Source organism: Meleagris gallopavo, chromosome 1 (assembly GCF_905368555.1).
Source record: "Meleagris gallopavo chromosome 1, MGAL_WU_HG_1.1, whole genome shotgun sequence".
Classification (NCBI taxonomy): domain Eukaryota; kingdom Metazoa; phylum Chordata; class Aves; order Galliformes; family Phasianidae; genus Meleagris; species Meleagris gallopavo.
The window spans coordinates 13669420-13685324 of record NC_139404.1 but is presented as its reverse complement, the minus strand read 5'-3'; the positions used below and the strand labels follow the sequence as shown (position 1 = coordinate 13685324).

The window sequence follows — 15905 nt, the reverse complement described above, 5'->3', positions numbered from 1 at the left end:
CTCTCAACAGTGTATGCACAAAGCTTTCCTTTCTGGTCAGCTCCGCTCTTAAATTGCAGCTTTTTACTTTTACTTTTTTTTTTTCCCCCCCTCTTATTTTGATACATAGTTGGTTGACTGGTTTTTGTTAGTGGTGGTTTTGGCTTTTTATTGTTGCTGGCTTTGTTATGTTTTGTTTTTGTTTTGAGCTGCATAGTTAAATTCCTTCTTTGTTAATGGCCTTTAGGATTTGTGTTTGGACTTCATAGCCTGAGAAGTAACCCCAACACAGCAGGCTTGCCTTTTCATTTTCAAGGAGACCCTGAAGGTGCAGAAAGCTGGTTTTCACTTGGGTTATTTTGCAGAGCTGTACACTTCCAAAAAAAGAAAATAGCCAAAAGGAAGTGCTCCTTTCAGTCTGCTGCCTTCAGCTACATAATGAGTGACTGCACAGAAGATGGACCCAGACTTCGCAGTCATAGAATCATAGAATGGCTTGGGTTGGAAGGGACCTCAAGGATCATGAAGCTCCAACCTCCCTGCCACATGCTGGGCCGCCAACTTCCACATTTAATACCAGACCAGGCTGCCCAGGGCCTCATCCAACCTGGCCTTGAACACCTCCAGGGACAGAGCATCTACAACCTCTCTGGGCAGCCTGTTCCAGCACCTCACCACTCTCTGTAAAGAACTTCCCCTCTTCTCTGTAAAGAACTTGTTGTGGTGCACAACAAAAGACAACAGATGTAAGGTACAGCAAGGGAAACTAGACACAGACTTTGCAATGAGGTCAAACTCCAGAACAGGGAACAACAGGTGTTGTGGAATCAGCATCCTGGAGATACTAAAGTCATGACAGGACAATGCTACCAACTACCCAATCTTGCCTTTGAAACCAGCCCCATTTTGGCTGGGGTAGGAGGAGGTGTTGACCAGAGGTCCATTCCAACCAAAATCATTCTGCCATTCCATATGGCAACCCTTGGCACTTTACAGAGCCTTTCCTATTGCTGCCATCTCTTCCCACAGCCCTGCGCATCAGTTTTCTACCCTCTGAGTTGGAAAAATGCCCACCTGCCCGTTCTCCCCTGCCAGCCAAATAGTGCTGCAGCTGGCAGCACGGCTGCCTGCAGGCCCTGCTCCTCTTCGTTTCACTCTTTAGGACTGTTGGTAGTCTATGTAGTCCTTTGTAATGAGATGATAGAGAGAAGGCTGAAGTTATGTGTTGTATTCTACAGGAGGCTCATCTCCTGCCACAGCAGTTAGTAAGTAAAAGTCTTTCAGCAAAATTCAATTTTAAATAAATAACCAAACAAAAAATAGATACGATCCTTGTGGTTGTGATTAAAATTTAATTAGCAGCATTACTGTGATGAAACCAGAAATCATTCAGATGCGTTGTCAAATCCCGTTTTTCTTCATCAGCAGAAATGCAGTTCCGCTGGGTGAGCATCTCAGAGCTCACCCTGGTGCAGCATGTGCTGGTGCTGTGCTGTGCCTTGCATGATGTGTTATCAGAACGTTTTTCAAGGAAATAAATTGTGCTTTCTTAACAAAGAAATGACATTATATATATATATATGTTCCTATGGAGGTTTGCTTTGCTTGGTGACTCTTGGAACCGTTCCTGACAGAAACACGCTGACTTAAGCCTGCGGTTCCTGTGTGCGCACACCGCAATCGTCAGCTTTTAGACGCGCGTTTCGTGCTGGTTACCGCCGCTGCCCGCTGAAGGAGAACCGCGCCGTTTCCCTGCCCCAAGCGCTGACTCTCCGCCCCCTCCCGGCCCCGAGGTCCGCCCCGCTCCGCCCGTCCTCCTCAGGCACCTCCGAGGGCTGTGACGGCTGCGAGGGGCGGCGCCGCGGCGGTGTGACGGTTTGGCTCCTAGCAACGCGCCATGGCGGCGGGCGAGCAGCGGAGCCGCGAGTACCTGGAGCGGCACGGGCTGCCCGAGCTGCTGCACCGCCTCGCCGCGCTGCTGCTGTACAGCCGGCCCGGTGCGGCCCTCCGGGGGAGGGGCTGAGGGGAAACGGGGGGTCGGCGGCGTTTGTCGCCGCGCTCCAGAGGGAGAGGGGTTCCGTCGGGGCGGGGAAGGAGACCCTCGGGGCGGGCGCGGGGAGGGGCAGAAGAAGGGGCGCGGAGGGCCCGCGGCAGCCCCGGCCTCGCTCCGTTGCAGAGCGGCCGCGGCAGTTCCTGCTCCGGGCGCTGGAAGCGGTGCGCGCGGCGCGACGCGGCGAGGCGGCGATGCCGTCCGTGCTGGACGAGGCGGACGTGGAGGTCGTGTTCAGGATGCTGGACGCCGCGGGGCGCGGCTTCGTCACGGGCAGGCAGTGCCGAGCAGGTCGGTCCCGCGTTTGTTGAAAACGTTTCAGATCTCTACGGTATCGGCGCTTGTGCCGACACGGCCGGCGCTTCGCAACGTTAAATATGTTTAGTTTTTTAACGGTATCCCGGTCGCGTTCTGCCGTTAACTCCATCTGCCGAAGACTTGCTCGGGAACCTCTTTCCTTCCCCTCAGTTCTTACGACGCTGGGGCTGAGCACCGCAGAGCTGCGCGTCGGGGATGAGGAGGAGGTCGGGCTGGCCACGTTCAAGGAAGAAATGTAAGTGCCGCCGCAGGGGTCCTGCAGGAGCTCATCCTTGAAGGTTACCACCTCGCGCTGCGAGACCTAGGAAGGTCGATGCTGTAGCATGGAAGGGCTGCTGAGCTCTCGGGATCCCTGCAAAGCAGCCCCCTCTCTCTCCTCCTCCACAAAGCGGGCGGCATCAGGCAATCCTGCAGCTCACAGCAGCATAGAATGGCTTGGGTTGGAAGGGACCCCTCCGGTACCGGAGCAGGCTGCCCAGGGGGCAAATCGCTGCTATAGAAACAGCGCGCTCAAGCAAAGCTGACCGTTGTAACGCAGCAGAGGCAGTAAGGCAGCGTTGAAGCGAGCTCCAGCTTGCACTCATTGCTGATTGTCACGGCGTGCTTTGAGGGACGTCGTTTGGCAACTTACAGCCACTGCAAGAAAACAAACCAGTTGTCCTAACTTACCTAACCAGATGTTCTCTTCTGTCCTAGGATGAAAACGTTGCTGGAAGGCTGGACTGCGTAGTGATTTGAACCACGGTCTGCTCTGTGTGTTAGAAATAGGTATTTTGCTCCATCCATTTACTGGTGTGTCAAGACAAGTTTAAGCGTGCATTTATCTTTCCCCCATCCATTTTAGCTATCGGCTGAAGAGAACAAATGACAAAAACACGTTTGTGTTTACCAGGCACTAGAAATGTATTAAGATAAAAAGATTGCCTGATTAAGTAGAAATCCTGTTTACAAATAAGTGTTTTGGCATTTCCTCCTTCAACTGTGGCCTCACAGTGCTGGTACAAAAAACATCATCAGCTTCAGCAACTTCAACATGTTTATGTTTGGAGAAAGACAGCATTGTCAAATAACAGTTTTTAAATAAGCTCAAGAATAAAGGAAGTCCTATTCAAAAAACAGAGGCCGCTTTGGGACAGGAAAAAAAAAAAAAAGAATTTTGAAATAGTATTGATAAATAAAAATGGTATATTCCTTCACTCCATGCTGAGACTTGCTGAACACATTTTAATACAGAACACCCATTACACCAGGGATTCAGAAGTGAAAAACATCTGCAGTTAGGTGAGAGCGTGCCAGTTGTTCATATTGTATGTAGCTGCACTTGCATACATGCATCAGCTCCGTATTGACTGTACCAATGTGACAGCATGCCAAAGCAACAAGGCAGACTACCAGAAAACAAGTAACACATTCATTAGTAATGAAGAACCTGTGAGCTTCTAAGTGTGAAGACAAAGTAGTGATGGAAAAGAAAGTAAGATCTGTGCAGTTAGAAGACAGGACCATAGCATCTTAAAGTTTTTTCTTTTTTGGAACTGTATATAATGAAAAGTAAGATTAGATCAAACCAATGACACAGCTTTCTGCTTATTTTTTTGAAACAAGTGATCTAGATTAAGTTTTAACCACTTCTGAAAAAAGTCTTTATTTGCTTGTATTTGGCCAAATAGCTCTCAAATTGAGAAGAATCTCAACATCTTGTTGTGCTAATTTGTAAACTCCCAGTTCATTTAATGCTGCTGTTGCTGATGGCTGGTTTGGCTGTAATGGTGCTTCGTTTTCTGAGGCTGACTGCAGTACTTCCTTCAGAAGCAAGGCAGAACCAATATTCAGATTCAGGATAATGCAGGCTTCCTTGATGCTATACGAGGGAAAAAAGGTACATGTGGATTATAAAACAAGCAACCATGGGATACTTTATTTTGTATGCCCAGCAACTAAGAAAAAAAAGCTCCTACTGACTTCTGAAAAGGATCAGAAGTACTGAAGAGGAAAGTACTGCTTGTAGCATGACAAATATGAGGGTGGACTATGACAGAACAAGGGGGAATGGTTTTAAACTGAGACAGAGATTTAGGTTAGATATTAGGAGGAAATTTTTCACAGAGGGTGGTGACACGCTGGAACAGGTTGCCCAAGGAGGCTGTGGATGCCCCATCCCTGGAGGCATTCAAGGCCAGGCTGGATGTGGCTCTGGGCAGCCTGGTCTGGTGGTTGGCGACCCTGCACATAGCAGGGGGTTGGAACTAGATGATCATTGTGGTCCTTTTCAACCCAGGTCATTCTATGATTCTATGATTCTATGATTCAGTCTATGAAATAGCATATTTATTTTTGCTAAGTATTTTCTGTTACAAACATCAACACTGTGCCTCCCCAAGAGCACAGATGATCCACATATTTTAAGTCTTTCTTCCCCTATCAAACTGTGAAAAGATTCTTGATACGTAGAACACATGCATCTGGACATTCTTTTCTGAAATACAGATTGAAGAGATTTCCTACTTACTGCTTGAAGTAGTTTTCTGGCCTCTTACAGTAGTGTGAAAACAAAGGAAAAAGATTTCTGGTCATGTCAAACTGAAGCTGTGCTGCTCCTCCTTCGTTGAAATGATTTGCCATAATTATCTGCCAACAGAAAGGGGTGTACCTTCTGTTTAGGCCAGCCACCAACACTGTAAAATACTGTACTGTACACCAACACTGTACTGTGTGTATTTTGTGCACACCCACCTCCTGATATATGTAAGTGTCCACTTTCTCTGCAAGCATTTGCCAGAATATTTTAAACAGAGAGTGACAGAGCTGCTGTTCTAGCTGTAGCAAGCGGTCTCGTACAGTCAACAACATTGGGCAAGCTGTGCTTGACAAAGACATTACTGCCTGCTCTGCTTGAGATGGTAAAGATAACCACCTGAAAGAAATTGTCACACTGAAGTCATTACAATGAAATTATTCGTATTACAATAGCTGAAATTAAAATATCGCTTAAACAAAACCTAGCTGTTTTCAATGGTGCAGAGTTTTCTCCCTTTCCACTTCAAAGCCAAAAGTAATCACTGAGCTGTTGTATTTGTTTACTGAAGTATTTTAGGAACTCATCATCAACCAGCCAAGAAACTTTGTGATTCTGTGAAGACAGAAGTAGTCACTACATGCCACTTTTAATACTACTTTGAAGAGAACAATTCTCATCTAAGCTATATTTACCCAGATTTCTTCCTTGTTTTTTTTTTAAGGTAATGTGTCCCACTTATTGCAGAAGTGCTTTAGAAAACATAATGTTAAATAGGCTTGAAGTGTACAAAACCCCTTGAAATGCTTGCTACTCCGAGCCCTTCCTATTCAGAAAGCTGAATTTCTTATTTTTCTATTGCCTTATTTGCCTCAGTATTTTTACCAGAAAAAAAAAAAACTGCAATGTGAGAAGAGAATGAGCAGACAGAATCACCTCTCTTTTTTGTACAGCTTTGCAGCATCTGTGACCTCTTTGAAGACATGGTACACTTGACGACTCAACATATCGTGTTTCAGGCGTTCCAGGAGGTTGATCATTTCATCAAAGACAGAACTCTCCATTGAAGCCAGCTGCCCCAGCTGCAGCTGGCTGACAGCATCGCTTTCTGCGCAAACCTCCAGTTCAGCCTGCTGTAGCTGCAAGAAGAACTAGAGAAAGACAATCAGATATAAGTACTACCAAAAATAATCTTATTATTTGAACTTTTCTTTTGTACTTTAACAGGTAGGATTCTAGAAAACACTCATCTGACACTTTCATAATCTTACAATTGTAAGATTATAAAAACAATTTCCACATGGTCCCCATTTTTGTAAAAACAAAGCACTGTGTTTTAATCCTAAAGCATAACCAATATGGGTTTCAAATACAACAGCAGACAGGTCAAAGGAACAGATTCAGAGAAATACTAAGTAGGTTCTTTAAGAGAGCAGAACACTTTAAAACAGTCAAAATCATCTGCCCTCACCCCATCCCATCTGCAACAATAAACTAGAATTTACAATTTGTTTCAGAATTAATGTCTCATTAAATTGTAAGTTTGCTGGTCTGACAACAGCAAGGAAATGGATTGAATTTAACATGACAGCAGTAATGATCTCCATTTTGCTTCTAAGAACATCAAGATGCTTGTGCAGATGCAGCTACATAACATGAAGGCTGCTCTCCCCTCAAATCAAGATGATTTCCTAGAGCCACAGTTTCCTGTGAAGGTAAAAAAAACCCTGGAGGCTGCCCGTCCCACACACAGTGCCTATTCCACATCTTTTACATGTGACAGCTGTATGACCTTGTATCGCAGCAGTCATAGAGCAGCTGAGCAGTCACCAGGCTATTATATAGCAAAATAATTCACACCTAATAACCAGTTATCAATGAGTGCTGTTTCTGCACACCTGGTCTGAGCTGTAACACAGGTACCCAAATCAAATCCATTTAAGCTAACTTAGCACAGGAATTCAAGAAACATGTGTATGCTACTGCTCTCCATGCACTTCAACCAGCAACATTGGCTCAGATCTCCAAAATCAACTTGCTTGCTTTTACAGTATTATGGAGCACCTTTTCGGCTGTTCAAATTATTCCATTCCTCAGGCTCTCTTTGCATCTATCTACCAACATGATTGTTAATAAAGCTTAAACATCAAATGGTAATCTACCAATATCTTTTTTATTCAATCTGAATTCATATCTAGTCCTATCTTTTTCCATAATAAGTTCTTCTGAATACATTTAAGTAATGCTGAAAATAAAATATTATGACACAAACAAAACTATTCAATATTTTAGTTACTTACTACATTGTCAGCCCAGTCTGCCAGCACAGTTGCTATGTAGTTAACAGCATTGAGGATCGCACAGTATCGGAAGCCTAAAGAATCTCTACTCTCTTCCTTCATTACTTGAGTTAATCGTATCCTAAAATCATCAACCAACTCCTTCTGTAGCCCCAGGAACTGCAGTTTTCTGGAAGCCGTTGGAAGATTCTTATACCTGTCTGGGAATTAATATAATGTTTTATATTATCCAACACTGAAGAAAAAAGTTTTGAACAAGAGACATTACTGGCAGTTTATCCTTACTACTATAAAGGCATCATACAGCACTTCAAAACACCTGACTCACAACAGTATCAAGGAGCACACACCACAGCCTCCTTGGGAAACCTGTTCCAGTGCGTCACCACCCTCTGTGTGAAAAACTTCCTCCTAATATCTCACCTAAATCTCCTCTGCCTCAGTTTAAAACCATTCCCCCTTGTCCTATCACTATCCACCCTTGTAAACAGCCGTTCCCTCTCCTGTTTATATGCTCCCTTCAAGTACTGGAAGGCCACAATAAGGTCTCCTGGGAGCCTTCTGTTTTCCAAGCTAAACAATCCCAGTTCCCTCAACCTTTCCTCATAGGAGAGGTGCTCCAGCCCTCTGATCATCTTAGTATCTCTACTACTAATGTGTTTCAGTATTTTTTAAGTGTTACTTTCTAAATATCTAAATAGCTCAAGATTATTTGTCCTGAAATTTGTGTCCAAAACACAGGATGAACTGGAAAATTTTTTATTAAGTTAAATATCACAACTTTGCAACAATTTTATTTGGTAACTGTTGCTGACACAATTAATCTTCAATAAAGGAATCTATTAGCTGCCATTTTTCTGCTACTCATTATAAACAAGAGGAATGCCCATAGGTTAGTTAGTTACCTGTTATAACTAACAACAGAGTCATGAAAGTTTCTGCACAGTCTGGGACTTTCATTTCATCCACATCACTGATATCTTTGTACTGCGATACCCACGCGGCCTCTGACGAAAGCATAGAGTCCATTTTCTGAAGAGCAACTGAGATGCAAAAGAATTGTAAATGTTGTTAGTACTTAATAATAAAAAAAACCTCAATTATCTAAAATCCAAAAAATCATCAATATAAAAATGTTTATCTCCAGTAAGTTGAATTTTATCTTTTCATGTACAGAAAAATTCCTGATGACTGGTTTTATATAGAACCAGCTCCAATAACAGTACTGCAGACAGAGATACAACATTAGGGTTGACTGTGGTTTTTGTTTTAAATAGTTGATGGTTCCTTTCCACTATATTTCCTCTCCATTTCCTCAAAAATTAATACCTTCCCTTCATTTCAAGTCTGTCTTTGCACAAATAAATATGTAACACTGTCTAAAATTAAACATACTAGATCCCATACAGCTTAGTCTTATAAACTTCAGGAGCACTACTGCAGCCAAACCAATTTTTAGTCAAAACCACCACAGAATACTGAAGTATCACAGAATGGTTGGGGTCGGCAGGGACCTGAATCTGTCTAGCCAAACTCCTGCTTAAGGAGGGGCACCTATAACGGGGTGACCAAGGCCACGTCCAGGCAGCTTCTGAAGATCTCCAAGGAGGAGACTCCACAGCCTGTGCCAGTGCTCAGCCACCCACACATCACAGAATTTCTTCCTGGTGTTCAGATGGAACCTCCTGTCTCCCAGTTTGTGCCCACTGCCTCTTGTCCTGGCACTGAACATTGCTGGAGTCTGGCTCCGTCCTCTGTGCACCTTCCCTTCAGGTATGGATCATAGAATCACTGAATGGCTTGCGTTGGAACAGATCTTAAAGCCCCCCCAGCCCCAACCCCTGCTGTGAGCTGGTTGCTCCCCACCAGCTCAGGCTGCCCAGGGCCCAATCCAACCGTTTTAAATAGTTGATTGGTTCCTTTCCACTATATCCCTATCCCTGAGCGCCTGCAGGGATGGGGCACCCACAGCTCTATGGGCAGCTGTGCCAGGGCCTCATCAGTAAAGAATTTCTTTCAACATTTAATCTAAATTTCCTGGTTTTTAGTAAAAAAAAAACTGTTTCCCCTTGTTGTATCACTACCAGCAAACGAATAAAGTCTGTGTCTCTCCTGTTAATAAGCTCCCTTTAACTACCAAAAGGCCACAATGGGGTCTCCCCAGAGCCTTCTCCAGGCTGACAAATTCCAGCTGCCTCATCCTCTTCTCATAGGAGAGGTGTCACAGCCCTCTGGTCATCTTCATGGCCCTCTGGTTCTGCTTCAACAGTTCCATGCCATTCTTGTGCTGGGGGCCCAGGCCTGGAAGCAGTACTCCACATGGGGCCTCACAAGGGCAGAGTAGAGGGGAAAGGCACAGTGATGAGATCTCCTGAAGCCCACTGTTCTCCAGGCTGAACAGCCCCAACTCTCAGCCTGTCCTCACAACGGAGGCGCTCCAGTCCATTCAGCATCTTGGTGGCCCTGTGCTGCTTTCCACTATGTCCATGTCTCCCCTCATACTGGTGGCGAGGGAAGAACTGGGCACAGTACTACTGCAGGAGTGATCTCACCAATACTGAGTGTAGAGGGAAGGAAAGATCATCTCCCTGGAACTGCTGTACTTTGCCTAATGCAGGATACCATTAGCCTTCAGGACAGCAAGAGCACAATTGCTAGCTCTTGTTCAACTTATTGTCCATCAGGACTTCTACATCCCTTTCTGCAGAGCAGCTTTCCAGCTGATGGCCCCCAGTATGTCCTTGTGTTGGCAGCTGTTTCTCACCATATGCAGGATTTTGCACTTCTTCATATTGGACTTCACAAGGTTCCTGCCAGCCCACCTCTCCAGCTTGTCCAGAGTCCTCTGGATAGCAGTGCAGCCCTCTGGTGACTCAGCCACTTCCCCCCGTTCTGTCATCTGCAAATTTACCTAGGGTACACTCTACCTCACCACCCAGATCAATACAGAAGATATTAAACAGGACTGAACCCAGTACTGACCCCCGGGCATTCTACTCACTGCTGACCTCAAGAATGTGTCTTTTGTAGTAGCCCCATTCAAGTGGCTTATCCTACTTGAGGAGTATATATTGCCCAATCAGAATGAAAACATACACAGACCAACAAAATTCCTTCCAAGTCTTACATTTCTTTTCCACTGTTAGCCATCTCTGGAAGCAGGATTCTTCTGAGAGAATATGCATGCAACTGGGAAAGCTGCTGAGATAACCATGAACACTGTATAGCTCTCTCTCAAACAGAAGTACCTCGTCCACAAGGTGACAAAAAAGAGTGTCATCATATAACAGGAATGGAATATCAGCAGCCAGCTTCTCCAAAATCAGCATTACAAGAGCACGAGAGAATTCAAGCTTTTAAAAGAAAAAAGAAGTGAATAAAATATCAGAGAGAGGTACATATAAACATGTGCAAATGTATTTAACTTTTAAAACTGTTATTGGACTGTGTTAAGTCTCACTGCACACTAAGTTAAAATCAGCAAAAGAGTGCTGCACAGGCTGTGTAGGTATTTATACACACACAAAACCACTGAAGTGCTTACCCCAGCATTCACTGGCGATCCTGCTTTGTCCAGTATTGGCTGGATTTTGTCATCAAGGAACTTTGCATGATTTCCAATCCACATAAGCACTTGTGTTAGATACCACTCAGGCTTATTTAAAAAATAAAATAAAATTAATAAACTCACTAATATGCATTACACTATTAAAAATACTCTGTACTAGCAACTGTCAGAGTTAGATTTGCCCAAGACTGTCAACACAAACACACAGACTTGTACATCTAAACTCTTACAAAATGGTTCTCAAATCCTGCTGCAGAAGCATTACAGCAGTGTTAATGTTTTGCTTGTAAGAAACCTGCTTAAATGACATTTCTTGGATGAAAAGACTCAGCTTTTGTAGATAACTCATACAAAAAGAAAGTCAATTTCTAACTAGCAATCTGGACATATGTCAAACAAAATTATACCCATTATACACCAGCAGCTGAATCCAGTATTTTCAGTTACCTGAATGTTGCAGAGCACAGCAACAAAAATCAAAGCCACAGCCTTAAACAATCTTTGAGTTCAAGCAATTTTCAGCATTGCAAAACGATTTGCGAGGACGAAGATGAAATCAATCTATGCTTCTGAAATGATGGAAGTGAATCTAAGGCTGCAGTAATGATTTCAAAAAGCTTTAGGCAAGAGAAAAATATTGCCTAGCCCAGAAAAGACGTTAATCCTCTCAAAGGTCTCCAAGCACTGCCTGTCCACACTACAGTAGACACAAGTACCACATATTTTAAGAAACTGAATTTCCAAAACAAAAGCGTTAAAGCTATATAATGTAATGCTGCTAAAAATAGTAGCAATAAAATTAAACTGTTTTCTTCCATACCTTGCTTAAAACATTGGTTGGTTTATTTCCAGTGAAATGATACCGGAATCTTTTCTGAAGAGGATTCAGCATGATCTGTATTGGAAGGATAATAGGTGGTGATGGCGGTAAGGCGTACTTTTCTGGCAATTGTTTAGGTTTAGTTAACAGTTCATCTCTAAGTTTGATAGTTAAGGACAAATACAAGCACTGAGTTGCTCCAAAAGCATGACTTAAATTGTTTACAAAAACAAAACGTTTTAGCTCTACCTCATTGACTGTATTGTACCTCACTGGCAGTATTACACAAGCTATAGAATTCCTCGAGTTTGTACAATACTCAAAAGTTTCAGTTTTATAAAATATTTAACATAACTCTGGCTGCTAAGAATTATTTATTCTATGACTATACAAGTCACTGAAGTCAGTATGATTTAGGAAATCAGTATCACGAAACAAAACCCCATCATCACTCCCAAACCTGTATCCAAGAGACATGTGAATTTATGTTTCTTAAAGGAGTATCAAAGATTCGTGAAAATAATACATGTAATATGTGATTTCCCTCCTTGAAGCAAGTGATCTGGCCTAATGTAACCGACTAGAATTGTTACCAGCACCACGCTGCGTAAAATGACCACATTCATTCCTACTGCAGTACTGTTCTGGGGTTTTGTTTGTTCAAACCACTTCAGGAAAAAAAAAACAAAAAACAACAACCAAACAAAAAAAATCTTGAGTTTTATTTCTGCTTGATTTTACCCTCAAAGTAAAGGAACAGGATGAGCAGCATCTTCTGATTTACCTCAAAGGCAGATCAGAATCAGAGAACAGAATCACCAAGGTTAAAAGATTTCCAAGATCATTCAGTCTGACCATTCACCTTCCAATATTTTTCCCTTAGTATACAACATCTAAATGTTCCTTGAACATCTCCAGGGATGACTCCACCACCTCCCTGGACAACCCATTCCAGTGCCTGACCACTCTTTCAGAGAAGTTCCTAATATCCAATCTGAATCTCCCCTGGCACAACTGGAGGCAATTCCCTTGTCCTATCACCAGTTACGCCACAATCTCCATTCAAGCAGTTGGACAGATGCTAAAATCTCTCCCGAGCCTCTTTTTCTCCAGACAGAACAATCCCACTTCCCTCAGCCATTTCTCACAAGATTTGTGTTCTAGACTCCTCATCAGTTTTGTTGCCCTTCTCTGGACACGCTCCAAGGCCTCAATGTTTTTCTTGTAGTGAGTGGCCCAAAACTGAATACGGTACTTCAGGTGCAGCCTCACCAGCACTGAGTACAGAGGGACGATCACCTCCCTGCTCCTGCTGGCAATGCTATTTCTTATACAAGCCAGGATGCCACTGGCCTTCTGGGCCACCTGGCTACACTGCTGGCTCATGTTTAGCCAACCACCAACCAACATCCCCAGGTCCATTTCTTACACTCGGCCAATAGCACTGCCTGAGGTTGTTGCAGCCAAAGCGCAGGACCCAGTACTTGTCATTGATGAACTTCATTCCACTGGCCTCAGCCCACTGACTCAGCCTGTTCAGATCCTTCTATAGGGCCTTGCTACACCAAGGCAGATCGACACTTCTTTCCAACTTGGTGTAATCTGCAAACTTACTGAGGGTGCACTCAATGCCCTCATCCAGGTCATTAATAAAACAACTGAACAGGATGTGCTCCAATACCAATCCCTTGGGAACACCACTCGTGATCTCTCACCAGCTGGATTAGCTCCATTCACCACCACTCTCTGGGTCCAGCCCTCCAGTCAGTTCTTTACTCAGCAAAGAGTGTATCTGTCCAGTTTCCCCAGGATAATACTGTGGGAAACAGTGCCAAAGGCTTTGCTGAAGTCGAGGTAGATTGCCAACAGCCTCATCCACCAGACAGATCACTCAATCACAGAAGGAGATTCTATTGCTACTCAATGAAAATCATTCTGTTTTTTATAATTCCCTTCTGACACACACATATATTTTCAACTCTCTCCCTTCTGGGATGGGGCATATTAAAGTGATTAATATTTATTGAATTCTAGCTCTGTTCACTTATTATCTCCCATATGAAAAAGTACATTCTAATGTTAACACAAAGTAACAAATTCAAATTGTCTTTTCTCTTTAGAGAGTACAGTTTTACTGCTTTCCACGAGAATATGCACCTTTAACATTTATTACCCTCACAATACATTAATTTTTAAAGGATACGATGTTTGCAATTTCAGAAGCTGACAGAACAACATCTCTAAATTGTTATAAACATCAGAAGCATTGGCTGGTGCAGTAAGGCCAAATGCCTGAGACTGCGGTGGCCCCACAAATGGCCAACGAAGCTGGGTGAGCACTTCTTCAAAGTCACTGCAACACAAAATACATACTTTACCACAGAGCTACAGCACAACGATGAGGGAGTGATGAGGCATCCCGTACCTTGACAACTTGTCCTTAAGAATTTTATGCCAAAATTTAACAGTGGATCTCACAAACGAAAGAAGATGAGAACAAGATGACTCCTGAAGTTTAATATCCAGTTCTGCCATAGATGCTAGAGTACTGGCTGCCTCTGGAACATTGTTGGTCATCAGATACTGCTGAATGTTATCACTATAAAATACAAGAAGAATTGAGACAAAAATTCACTAAGGAAAACACAAAAGAACCAATTGCATATTGAGAAATTGACACAAAACTTGCTCAATCTGAAATATTTTAATGAGACAAACTAGGTTACCACTCCCATCACATATGTGTAGTACTCAGCAAGGATTCATGAACCAAGCTCTTTGTGTGAAATTCCTTAAGTGGCTGAGAGCCTGTCACAGAGACCTGAAGACAGAACTGCTGAAGGAAAGAATGGAGGCCCACAGTTCTTTGAAGCACTTCTCTTTAAGTAACTTGTTCAAAGAAGTTTTTTCTCTTGCTTCCCAGGAGGAAAAGTGGAAGCAAGTTTCAGACTGCAGCTGACCTGTCGCACTTTTGTAGCTTAGAACAAGTTGTTTCATAACTTAAGTTTCTCTATACAAGATTTGATCCAAAAGTACCTTTCAATTTCTAACATTCTTTACAAGCATTACGCAAAGTTTTCCACCAAAAGCAGCTACAAATCACATAAACTAAGATGGCACTGCTCATTCCCATTAAGATAAAATCAGTGTACCACAATGAAAACTCAGGATTACAAAGTCTGAAGTGTAACATTTCTGCTCAAGTTATTCAAGTATATTTCAGTTCTTTCACTGTAACTTACAATGAGTGAAAAAGTTTTATGCACATAGCACCATAGAGAGTTACTGCTCTCTTCCTTAAACCAGAGCAATAATTTCCAGCTCTCGCTGGAGAGAACATGTTAACAGTTTACATGATCAGATGACAACTTGCTGTCCTCATGTATTTCTTAAATTTATTTACCACTGAATCTTTGAAAAAGCTGTGTGATATCACTAGTAGGAATTCTCTGTAAGTACATGAGCTTTACCTGAGCTCTTCTATTCGGGAAATCCATTTAAGATAGGACAGGTGACGCTCAATCTCCTCCACCTGGCTGATCAGCACTCCGAGATCCTCCATCCACGGCTCAGCTTTCTCTAAGTGGCTGCTGATGGAATCAGACAGGAGAGTTTCTTCCTCTAGAAGCCGATTCAGATTTTTTTTAGAGTCCTCTGCATTCTTCAAGGCATTCTGAATTCTTTTAGGGACTTCGGATGAAACCGTAAGCACCTGCATTTACAGATAAGCATTAAGCCTCACACAGGAACACCGCACTGAGAAAGAGCAAAGATACTCACCTGTTCTTCCAACTGCTTTTTGTTTTCAGACAGCTTTTCGATGAGGCTGCCCAGCTTCTTCAGAGAATCGTAGTCATTCCCAACTTCTCTTTCCACAAATTCCGAAACGTAATATGGGATATCGCAGCGATCTGGATCTCTAAAGACTTCTTTTTTCGTCACATTAACGGCTGCCATGCCTTCTTTCTCCGCAACGTTATCTACGTAACTTATACTTGGTCACCACTAAGGCAGCACTACCAACTACTGACCCACCGAGGACACAGAGCTGCGGGAAACGCAACCTGAACGTTAAACGAGGCCTTTAATATCAATACCAGCTTCAGTGAGGTGGAGACGGGACGGCGCGCAGCTCCACCAGCACCCTGCCTGCCCCTCAGCCCGGCCCGGCAGCACCGCGCTGCCCCACGCCACCCCCGCCGCGTCAGCACAGTGCGGCAAGGACGCAGCAGCCGAGGCGCGCGCAGCACAGCCTGGGCGGGGCCAGAGGCGCATGCGCGCCTGCCTCCTCCCCGGCCATCCGCGCGGCCACGGTCGCGCCCGCCCTCTCCTCTCCTCTCCCCTCCCCGCTATCT

At 43.8% G+C, this 15905-nt stretch overlaps 2 protein-coding genes across 5 annotated transcripts; one reads left to right on the top strand and one right to left on the bottom strand.

Annotated features, from left to right (window-relative positions):
• Positions 1-1801: 1801 nt before the first annotated feature.
• On the top strand, positions 1802-7019 carry EFCAB10 (EF-hand calcium binding domain 10). 2 transcript variants are annotated; one of them, XM_085217117.1, is made up of 5 exons: positions 1802-1976; positions 2156-2320; positions 2498-2582; positions 3044-3115; positions 5816-7019. In XM_085217117.1, the coding sequence occupies exons 1-4, from the start codon at positions 1877-1879 to the stop codon at positions 3075-3077; spliced, it is 384 nt and encodes a 127-aa protein (XP_085073243.1). In that variant the 5' UTR covers positions 1802-1876; the 3' UTR covers positions 3078-3115; positions 5816-7019. The 2 variants fall into 2 exon arrangements, with proteins under 2 accessions (XP_085073243.1, XP_085073236.1); XM_085217110.1 differs by lacking the exon at positions 5816-7019 and having other exon boundaries at positions 1803-1976; positions 3044-3501.
• On the bottom strand, positions 3967-15833 carry RINT1 (RAD50 interactor 1). Of its 3 annotated transcripts, none has more exons than XR_004159355.2 (13): positions 15331-15833; positions 15021-15262; positions 13976-14149; positions 13754-13903; positions 11551-11707; positions 10707-10817; positions 10290-10515; positions 8068-8205; positions 7163-7362; positions 5799-6013; positions 5081-5261; positions 4857-5000; positions 3967-4208 (listed from the first exon to the last, which is right to left on the bottom strand). XR_004159355.2 is itself a non-coding variant. In XM_003201905.5 (13 exons), exons 1-13 carry the CDS (start codon positions 15505-15507, stop codon positions 3992-3994), a joined length of 2307 nt encoding a protein of 768 aa, XP_003201953.1. In that variant the 5' UTR covers positions 15508-15831; the 3' UTR covers positions 3967-3991. The 3 variants fall into 3 exon arrangements, 2 of the variants coding, with proteins under 2 accessions (XP_003201953.1, XP_085073195.1); XM_003201905.5 differs by having other exon boundaries at positions 4857-4975; positions 15331-15831; XM_085217069.1 differs by having other exon boundaries at positions 4857-5261.
• Positions 15834-15905: the final 72 nt, after the last annotated feature.

Excerpts from the sequence above, each read along its gene's own strand:
- EFCAB10 (XM_085217117.1), top strand. The coding sequence starts at position 1,877 with ATGGCGGCGGGCGAGCAGCGGAGCCGCGAGTACCTGGAGCGGCACGGG. Across the intron at positions 1,977-2,155 it reads GCTGCTGTACAGCCGGCCCG|AGCGGCCGCGGCAGTTCCTG; the intron begins GTGCGGCCCTCC and ends GCTCCGTTGCAG. Across the intron at positions 2,583-3,043 it reads GCCACGTTCAAGGAAGAAAT|GATGAAAACGTTGCTGGAAG; the intron begins GTAAGTGCCGCC and ends CTTCTGTCCTAG.
- RINT1 (XM_085217069.1), bottom strand. The coding sequence starts at position 15,507 with ATGGCAGCCGTTAATGTGACGAAAAAAGAAGTCTTTAGAGATCCAGAT. Across the intron at positions 10,516-10,706 it reads GATCGCCAGTGAATGCTGGG|CTTGAATTCTCTCGTGCTCT; the intron begins GTAAGCACTTCA and ends TTCTTTTAAAAG. Across the intron at positions 8,206-10,289 it reads GCTAACAGTGGAAAAGAAAT|TTGCTCTTCAGAAAATGGAC; the intron begins GTAAGACTTGGA and ends TTTGCATCTCAG.